Raw genomic sequence first — 10,404 nt, forward strand, 5'->3', positions numbered from 1 at the left:
TGTGGTACTTTGCATCCCCTCAGTATCCCTGGTAGCACTTCCAGAAGTACTTTCTCTCCCCAAACAAAAAAATTTAAATGTATAGAAGTCTGTATATTTCAACATTGAAATCTAAATCTTCATAGTTTTAGTAATGCATTTTAGTGTTACCATGAAAATAAAACTGCTAGAGTTCAGCAGTTAGTATGTTTGCCTTGTACCAACCTACCTGGATTTTGATTCTTGGCACTCCATATGGTCCCCGACTGAGCTACTACCAAGAGTGATGCCAGAGTACAGAGCCAAGAGTAAGCCCTGTACACCACTGGGTGTGGCCCAAAAAGCAAAGGGGAGAAACACTAATAAAGAGATCAGAGAGGTAGCACTGAGGTATGGGTACTTGTAAACCACCTGATTCAGTTGGATTCCCATCAGCCCTGAGCATCATGAGGTGGGTATAGCCATAGAGGGCCCAAGGGCAGTTTCTGACACTTCAGGGCCCAAGCAACTCTGCATCTTCAGGCCTAAAGTTGACACACCAGACCAACTCATCCAGGAATGGTCCCCACCCTGTTCACTGCTTGGGAGCAACCCCTCTCCCCAATAATAAATAAATAAAATGCTAACAAAGTAAATATCTTCAAGATTCAGCAATCACAACCTATGTATGATTCAGGATGATCTACATATATGGCGTCTTTATAAAAGTCAGGAAAACATAAATAAAATGATCTGCCTAACACCAAAATGGCAACATTTAAAATATGGTTCTATGGATATTTTTTATTTTTTGCAAAGTGTTTTTTTAACTAAAAAAAAGGGCTATTCAAATATTAAAGATATAGATAGGTATAGCTACATGCTACCAAGAGTTACAGTATGAAACAGAAACTAGTTCAATCACGTTCCTCCCTTAAAAATTAAATAAATGAATAAGTGAAGGGGCTAGAGAGATAGCACAGTGGGTAATTGTCCAACACACTGTTGACTTGGGTTCAATCCTTGGCACCCTGTGAGTTCCTCCAAACCCACCAGGAGTGATTCCTGAGCAGAGAGGCAGGAGTAAGATCTAAACACAGTTGAGTGGGACTCAAAAGGAAAAAAATTTAAAAAAACAAAAAAACTTTTTTAATCCAAAAGAAGAAAAGAGTGCAACTGCTCTCAGTTCTCCAAACTTGGGAACAAATAGATTGTTTTGATTTTTATATTTTTCTTTTATATATTTTTATCTTCTAAAACATCTTTAAGTTCTATGTCTGCCTGGTGCCTGCCAACTCACTTATAATACACTATCCTCAGAATAAAAGCTCATATTACCTTCATTGTTTCCTAAATTTGAATATTAATTTGTAAATAAAACACTTTTACAAATACATCTATACACACTTCCTTTTTCACCATTTGTAAATATGACTCAATCACATCAAATTAATAATCCCTTCTTTTTTTGTTTTTGTTTTGGAGTCACATAAGGTTCAGGATTTACTTCTGGCTCTGCACTCAGAGGTCACTTCTGGTGGTCTCACAGTGGTGCCCGTCCCCGTTGTTCATCGATTTGCTCGAGCAGGCACCAGTAACATCTCCATTGTGAGACTTGGTATCACTGTTTTTGGCATATTGAATACGCCACAGGTAGCTGCCAGGCTCTGCTGTGGGGGAGAGATACTCTCAGTAGCTTGCCAGGCTCTCCAAGAGGGATGGAAGAATCGAACCTGGGTCGTCCACATGCAAGGCAAACGCCCTATCCAGCTCTTCTTAATATAAATTTGTATTTTGAATATAATTTTTACAGATCTCATTCAGAGGTGCTGGCAAGGTGGTGGGGATGAGGGCAGCACGTTACGTTTGACAGTTTTCAGTCTATGGTGCTATGTTCCCAAGTAGCTGGGCTAGTGGTTGTGGTGATTGGTTGTAGGGATAAAATTCAGGGTTTTACACATACCACTTGAGCTATTTCCAGACAATTGACTATTACTCTTAAGGCTGAGAATTCACTAAACATTAAATGTAAACTTACATGCCAGGTTAATTTGAACAATCAAATAATTTGAACAAATAAATTAAAACTGGGCTGGAGCAATAGCACACTGGGTAGGGCATTCGCCTTGCAGGCAGTCCACCTGGGTTCAATTCCTCCTCCCCTTTCGGAGAGCCCAGCAAGCTACCGAGAGTATCTTACCCGCAGGGCAGAGCCTGGCAAGCTATCCATGGTGTATTTGATATGCCAAAAACAGTAACAAGAAGTCTCACAATGGAGACATTACTGGTGCCCGCTCAAGCAAAGCGATGAGCAATGGAATAACAGTCACTATGACAGTGAAATTAAAAGTAACATAGGAAGGGAAACATCAACCAACACAAAAGGAAAAAATACAATATCGCAAAATTCTTCTAATTATTCAATTCCTATCAGTCTTTTTTGTGACCAATTTAGATCACCAAAGTGAGTATAATAATAGTACACACATATTTGAATACACGAAAATATATAAATTTTTTATATAATTGAGTCTAGCATCCCAATATTGGTGAAGAAGATAAAGAAAATGATGAAGCAGGTGTGATAAATTGGAAAAGTAATTCAGGCAGTTAAAATTATTCCGCACAAGCATAAAAATAAAAGATAAACTAATGTAGAATAAAAACAATGCTTTTAAAAGTTAACTTTTTCACTCCTATTAATAATGAGACTTGTCTATAATGCCCCAAAATAGAGAGAGAGTATGGGGAATATTGTCTGCCTTAGAGGCAGGGAGAGGGTGGGAAAGGGGGGGGTATACCCGGGATATTGTTGGTGGGGAATGTGTACTGGTAGAGGGATGGGAGTTTGATAATTGTGAGATTGTAACCCAAACATGAAAGCTTGTAACTATCTCACGGTTATTCAATAAAATTTTGAAAAGTTAAAAAAAAATTATCATATATAAAAAAAAAGAATGAGACATGTGGCAGTTAGACCACAGCTGAAGCAAACCATTTTAAAACTGATTTCTATCTCCTAGTTGCATATCCATGCAAAATATAATTTCATCCTGGGATCTTCCAGTGTAATTCCATACATCAATCAACTAATCATATAGCATTACATCAAGCCACCATCTAAACTTGAAAGGTTACATATAAAAACATTAAATCACATTTGATTAGAATGGTGATTTCTGATTATTGGACTTCCCCAAGTGATTTGAAAAGAGAATTCCCAGAAGTCTTACACATGTTAGCTAATTTAAAAGAAAGAAAACATATTGACTGGTCAATTAAAATGGAAAATTCAGAGTTCATTTTAAGAAGCTAATTTGAATCCCAGCCTTTTACTTAAATGTTGGGTAAAGCAGGGTTAATTTTTTAAAATCTACATCCTACTAGGCAAAGTCCTGGAATTACATACATTTAAAAAGTTATACACGACCTTTCAAAGTTAGAATTCCAATGATTGCTGCATTAAATCTCATATAGTTTTCCCTAATACATTCAAGTGGGGAAATGTTATCCTACAAGAGCAACATAATCTGCAGGGGTATCATAAATCTGAGATTGTTATAATCAGTGGTTGTGATGGAAAGGATCTGGGAAGTTTGTCATGAGACCTCAAGCACATTTTTGGCTCTGCTATTAATTTGCTATTATGACCTTGATATTTGCAATCCACTGGGTTCTTCACATTTTCAATCCACTGGGGTTATTATTTTTTGGTTTTGTTTTTCATTTTGTTTTGAGGAGTAGGATGTTTTGTTTTCCCCTCATTTACAAAACAAAAGGTTTTTAAGAGGTGACCTCAAAGAAATTTCCTGGTCTAAGATTGGATTCTCAGCTGATTCTTTTTCTATTGGCTCTTTGACCTTGTGTTGATCTCAAGTCTATCTATGTCCTTTCCTCATCAAAAATGGATGCAGGTCAAATCTTAATATTATATTACAATGAAATTTTAGTAATAGTTTAAAAATAATTTGTTCAGGTTCAAGGCAGATGCTTTATCTGATAATTGAATATATTTGCATAAAAAATAAAACTTTCTTAATGTTTTTACTATGCAATTTGGCCTACAAGAAAATGTATTATATAGCCAATGGAAAGAAAACAAAATGTCCTGTGTTTTTTATAACATCAGACCTGGGAGGGTGGGTGGAATCACATGATGAGACTATAAACAAATCCAGGTTCATCTTTTAGTCACCAAGTACAACAACCATTGTGGAACTTGGCTTAAATCTATCAAATAAAGGAAAGAGTAAGGAAGAAACAAAAGAGAAAAAAAGAATTAGTGAATGAATGAGTGAATAAAAGAGTAAAAGAAGAGAATGATGTAAATCACAGATTTGTTGGGAGTCTGATTTAATTTGAATAAATGAGCGTTTTCTTCTGAACAACTCCTGAACTTATGGGGTGATATTAAAAGTAATATTTCTGTGTTGAAGTGATTAACTCTACATTGATATGAGAACATGGACTACTAGGATTTATAGATTCATTTAACTAGTATATCCGATAGACAAGCAATGCTTCAAATTGTCTTTCATATTCGATTTCACACTAAAATCAAAACATATTCTCAGCGTATGTAGAGTGTTATCCAAAACAAGTGTTTTGACAAGTTAGTAGATAGACAGCAGCACAACATCTCTAACACAGAGACTTCTGACACTCAGAGGAAGACATAATGAGGACGAAGCCCAAGTGAAGCTGGAATTTTCTTCCCAAGTGGGATCTTTTCTGGTTGTCAGAAGCAATCCAGATACACACTGTCTCAAGAGTTCTACTACATTAAACACAGCACTCCAGTTTCACATATCTTTTTAAACCCTTCACATGCCATGTAATTTTTAGTTATTTATATATATATTTCCTTTAAATTGTAGAAGCCATGATAGCTATTTTTATAGTAGCTCATGGGATTCTGAAGAAGTAATTAAGAGTGTCAAGGCTTAAATCTAAGTTTTCCCTCAAGCCAGAAAATGAAAAGGCAAGTTGAGGAAGCAACCACCATCAAAAGAGTAAAGTTAAGTGTACCAGGATCAGAATTATTCCAAGTTTAAAGAATCAGACAAAACTAGTATCACCAGTGGACTAATTCACTTTCCACCAGTAATATACAGAGTTGGAAGAAGGGGACCAAGGGAAAGGAAACAGATTCCACAAATCCACAGTGGTCTAGTGAGGCACTGGTAAAGTGCATCTCCCTGGGAAGAGAAAAGGCCCCAGCAAGTGAATCTCCTGCTAAATGTTCCCCAACTGCCTCTTCCACCGCCATCCCTTCCCCTGCCATCAGTATACTTCCCCTTCCTCTCTCCTCGCATTAGATCCCTAACTGGAGCTGAACTCGGGGTGAGTCCTGCATGCAGGACTGTTCAGGCCTTGGTAAAATGTCAAGTCAAGTCATGATGGCCAGAAGGCCCTGAAGAGCCATCGGAGCTGAAGGAGAAGTTGAGGAAAGGCTTGTACAGGAGCGGAGGAAAAAACAAGATCTCAGCAGCACCAAATTCCCAGACAGCCTTGCAGAGAGACAAGAGAAGGCCCTAAAGACTCCTTCAGGAAACATGTTCGCGTCCAGGAAATTCAGCGTGCGCGGTGGTGGTGGTGGGGGGGTGGGGGGGGTTGGATGGGGAAGATGTAGGGAGGGATGCTGAAATGTCCCTTGTACCAGATTGGAAGAGCCGTTACCCTCTCCAACCCCCACCCAGTGGAAACGGAGGGAAAGCTGGGGGAGAAGTCTGAGCAGAAGGGAAAGGTTGGGGAGCGGGATGGGGGCGTTCTGGCCTTACCCTGGCGGCTCTGGACGAATAGGGGTCCTCGAAGAGGGCCCACATGCGGGGCTGCAGCCTCCTCCAGCGGCCGGACTTGCCGTCGGGGCCCCCCAGGCCCGCAGCGTCCTCGATGCCCAACCTCTTGGCCGCCAGGTCCTCGTCGTCGCCAGGGTCGCCGCCGCCGATGAGGTCGGGGGTCTCGAAGATGTCCAGGGCCTCCTCGGCGTCGCGGTGCTGCCGGTAGGTCATCCAGCAGCACGGCTCCACGTCCGTCTCGTCGATGCCCCAGAAGGCCAGCTCCTCCTCGAAGAGCGGCCCGCACACGTCGGCGGGGCAGTGCAGCTTGCCGGTGCGGTAGTAGTTGAGCACATAGGCGAAGACTCCGGGGTGCCGGTCGAAGAAGAACTCGCGGCCGCCCCCGACGGGGTCGCCGCTGCCGCCGCCGCCGCCGCCGCCGCGGGGGCTGCAGTTCCCCGCGCCGCCCTCGAAGCAGCCGCCCGGGCCCGGGGACAGCGGGGGCGGCGGCGGCGGCGGCGACAGGGGCGGGGGCGACCCCCCGTGCAGCCGGTCGCCCGCAGCCGTCAAGCAGTCGCCCTGGGGCTCGGAGGAGGCCAGCAGGGCCAGGCGCGTGCCGGGCAGCGTCTTGAGGGTGCTGCGGTAGGTTTCGTGCCGGGTGCCCCCGACATTGAGGATCACCCTCTCGTTGTTCTCGATCTTGCCCATCTCTGTGGCTCAGACATGACTGGAGAGGAGGCGAACACAGAGCACCGAGTTAAAAAGAGCTCGCCAAGGCGCATCGTGACCCCCCCCCCCCCACTCGCATCCTCCCACCCCCAACACACACACACACACACACACACACACACACACACACACACACACACACACACACACACCAAGTCTCTCAATACACAGAGGCTGGCGGAGCCACAAGGGGAAGACCAACGACCCCCGACCCCCACCCCACTCGGCCGCGAGAGGTCAGCGCCCCGCCCGGCCCAGCCCGGAGCGTCGCCCCGGGCCCAGGGCTGCAGGGAAGTCAGGAGCGAGCAGCCCAAGGCTCCCCTGACCTCCAGGACCCGAGCTGCCCCGCTCTCGCACCTTCTGTGCTCTGCCCTCGAGTCTAACCAGTTCCCGGAGCCCCCACCCCTGTCCCTACACCCCTCTTCCTAGACGCCCTCCTCATCCCCTCTCCCGTCCCCCAGCACCGTCCTCCGCCGCTCCCCGGGTCCTTCTCTCTTTCCACTCACCTCGAACCCCTCTCCCAGGCCCCTAACTAGGCACTTCCCTAAAGCTGGGAGTTATCTCGGCTTGGCCAACTTGGCAGCAACGTCAGGTGAGAGACCCGGGGCTGGGCAGTGGACATCCCCTCTCCCGACCCAGGTCCGCTACCCTCGGTCAACGCTGGACGGCTCGGGGCGCCCTGACACTCTGGGGGCGCCCTTTGCGCTCCCAGTTCCCGGTTCCCGCTACTCCCTCCCTCGCCACCCAGAGCAGAAGACTAAACGGAGAAGTCGGGGGAGGGAGGGGCGGCGGGGGGAGGCACAAATGTCCCTGCTGTTGCCTTTCACCAAGGAGACCGCAGACTGATTTCCTGCTCGAATTTCCTTTTCGCGTGATTGTTGTTAATAGTATTATTCTTATTACTTGGGAGAGGAAACCACTAACTAGCATCTTTCCCCCCACCCCCTTAGAGACTCCAAGTGAGCAAAGCATCCCACCCTACCCCACCCCCTTCCAAGAAAAACAAACGTCTTGGGAGGGGGTGGGGGTTGCTTTCTAGGAGGGGCGAGCCAGGGGTTGGGGGGTGGGGAGGTACTGCTGGAGGCACACCCCCCAGGGTCCCTGAGCTGCAAATCCCGGCTGCCACCCGGGAAAATCTTGCAGCCACCCGCCACCTCTCCCCGGGGGCTTCACCTCTAATACTCCTTATGCAGAGGGCAGAGGGAGTGAGGGAGAGGGGCGCGGCTGGGGCGGGGAGGGCGCGATGCCACCCCGCGGGGTCAGCGTGCCCTTCCCGTGAATCACCCCCCTTTCCCCTCCCCAGCCCAGATACCTTAACGAGACCGAGAGAAAAGTGGTTCTTGCTTGGGTTCCGAGTGGACGAGGTTGTCGGGGCAGCCGGGTTGGATGCTGACACCCAACCGATCCGCCCTTCTCCAACGAGAAACTACTTGTTGGCGTTTTCGGGGTTCAGGCGGTTGGGCCGCTTCTCCGGGAGCCCGGGTCGCCGAGCCAGCCCCCGCCCGCCGCCAGCCGCGCTCCCCGCCTTCATGCCGTGCGCGGCGGGCTCGCCCCGCGCCAGCCTCCGCGCCCCGAGTCCCCATCGCGCAGGGCTGGGCGAACCATGGAGCTCGGGGCGGGTCCAGCCGGCGCGCGAGTACCCCGCGGGGAGCGGGGCCGGCGGGCCGGCAGGGGCTGATGCGGAGCTGGCCGCTGAGGTCCACCGAGCTCCCCCGCTTCAAGGTGAAGTCACCCGGCTCCGATTTCAACCGAAAGATGGTCTTTCTCCCCCTCCCCACGCTGCCTCGGCTGGAGCTGTCCCTCCACCACCACACGCCGCCAGCCGCCGCCGCCTAGCTCAGAGCTCAGGCGAGGGTGGGTGGGTGGGTGGGTCTTGGGGAAGCTCTGTTGTACCAACCAGGTTCACATATTTTCCTAACGTGGAGCTCTGTCCCCACCCTCACGGAGCTTCCAGCTGCCTTATTTACATCCCACCCCATGGCTTTCTCAGCCTGCAGCCCCACCCCTACCAACAAGTGAGACAATCTAAAATCTGAGCCCTGAATCCCCCTCCTCCGCCCCCTCTTACTAACAAATGAGGGGAGAGGGAGGATGACTTACAGGTGCCAAGTGGGTCTTGCTTCTCCTGTCTTATACATGGCTCTGGCTTGCTCTTTTTCCCTCAAATGTAGGTCTGCACTCACCACATCCTGGTTATATAAAAACAAGTTTTAAAAGTTTATTCCAGAAACCTAATGCTCCAGCAAGTTAAAAAAAAAATCACATCTCTTTATCAAAAGCTGGAGAGATGAGCGATTGCTTTCCAAGTACCAAAGCAATGATCTCATTAGTCAGTTTCTCCCTTTCTAAAACATTTCACATGCCTTGTCTTTTCCTTTGCTAGAGCTGTCATAGGTATCACAAACTGGATTGTCTTAGCAGCTGAAATGTATCATCTTAAAATTCTGAAAAGCAAGAAGTTCAAAAGTAAGGTAGAGTGAGGGCTGGTTCCTTCTGAAGGCTATGAGGATGATCTGGTCCAGGCCACCTTATTTTGTAGAACTTTTTTTCTTACCCTATTTTCTCTTTATTCATGTCTTTCTCTGAATCCAAATTTGGCACTTGTGTAAAAACAATAGAATTGTTAGCATTCACCATAACTAATGACTGCATCTCATTTTGACTCAGTCACTTCTGAGAGGAGGTAAAAATCCTATCTCACTCTAAAGTCACATTCTAAGTTTACCTCTTAAGGGGGTAGAGACCTAGTAGAAAACAACCCATAGCAGACTATGTCATTAACAAAGCTTGTGTTTCTACTTTGGCACGAGTACTTCTAGAAAGAAAAAAGACGTGTCATTTGGATAGGATTGAAGATCACTGAGTAAGTGAAAACACCATACAGTATGGTGGAGAGTGTATCTTTTAAAAAGGATATTAAATTTGATATAAATGTTTTGAAAGGATAAGAGTTATCAGAGTTATTCAATAAAAAATGTTTTATAATATAAAATACAGAAAGGTGGGACATTAAATATAAGCAATTCATTAAGTGAAACACTGTTAGGACACTAAGTAAAGACCTGAAAGGACTTTGTAATATTACAGATACCTAAGAAACTATTGCAATCAAATATGGTGTGCAGAAACATATAGGAAGTGTACCTGTACTATAAGAGTTTAGTGCAGTGATCATAAAAAATCCTATGGATGTAGGTTTATAGAAATAAATCTGATTTACTCACACTTAAAAAAATTTAAATACTGAGGTAATAATTCTAGTTTTTACACTCTTATCAATTACTAAGGCAATTCTATAAATAATAGACTACATTTTAAAGTAGCAAAAATTTCCAAAGAAAAATTATAATCAAATTATTTATGTTGATGAATTCTACTACACTTGATCTTAGCCAAAAGGCCGAGAAGCAATATGTTGATGAATTCTAATATTATCTATATATTATCTTATGTCATGCAAAATGGTAAATTCAATAGAAAAAAGAAGCATAAAGTTTAATTTAAAATAAATTACAAATAGGAAGTGCACCAAAATCATTTATACTACATCACTTCTTTTTTTTCTTTTTTGGGTCACACCTGGAGATGCACAGGGATTACTCTTGGCTCTGCACTCAGGAATTACTCCTGGTGGTGCTCAGGGGACCATATGGGATGCTGGGAATCGAACCCAGGTCGGCCGTGTGCAAGGCAAACACCCTACCCCCTGTGCTAGAGCTCCAGCCCCCTATATTAGATCACTTTTACTGAGATCTGTGTTCAAATTCTTTGGTGGTGAGTTTTGGGGCTTGGGGGTGCTGCTTAGGGCTTCCTCCTTGCTCTATGTTCAAGAAACACTCCTGGAGGTTTTCAGGGGATAATATGCAGTGTTGGGGAAGAGCATGGGTCAGGCACATTCAAGAAAAGCAACTTAACTCCTGAACTATCTCTTCAGCCTCTT

General features: G+C 45.5%; 1 protein-coding gene and 1 pseudogene across 15 annotated transcripts in view; both read right to left on the bottom strand.

Annotated features, from left to right (window-relative positions):
• KCNC2 (potassium voltage-gated channel subfamily C member 2) overlaps nucleotides 1-8,253 on the bottom strand; it is a 222,478-nt gene extending 214,225 nt beyond the window's left edge. For 2 of the 15 annotated variants that reach the window (XR_008626937.1, XM_055118001.1), the window contains exons 1-2: nucleotides 7,777-8,248; nucleotides 5,739-6,462 (exon numbers count right to left, since the gene is read on the bottom strand). Coding sequence is in view for 14 of the 15 variants with exons in the window: in XM_055118001.1 (XP_054973976.1) it covers nucleotides 5,739-6,443 (705 nt within the window). In the remaining variant the exon portion in view is untranslated. Of the gene's footprint in view, nucleotides 1-5,738; nucleotides 6,463-6,970; nucleotides 7,198-7,776 lie in introns of those variants that run through there. The other 13 variants (XM_055118002.1, XM_055118004.1, XM_055118005.1 and 10 more) reach the window with 9 other exon arrangements.
• A 1,535-nt stretch (nucleotides 8,254-9,788) lies between these two features.
• LOC129399262 (U2 spliceosomal RNA) lies at nucleotides 9,789-9,876 on the bottom strand (annotated as a pseudogene).
• Between the last annotated feature and the right edge of the window lie 528 nt (nucleotides 9,877-10,404).

Source organism: Sorex araneus, chromosome 10, assembly GCF_027595985.1.
Source record: "Sorex araneus isolate mSorAra2 chromosome 10, mSorAra2.pri, whole genome shotgun sequence".
Lineage (NCBI taxonomy): Eukaryota > Metazoa > Chordata > Mammalia > Eulipotyphla > Soricidae > Sorex > Sorex araneus.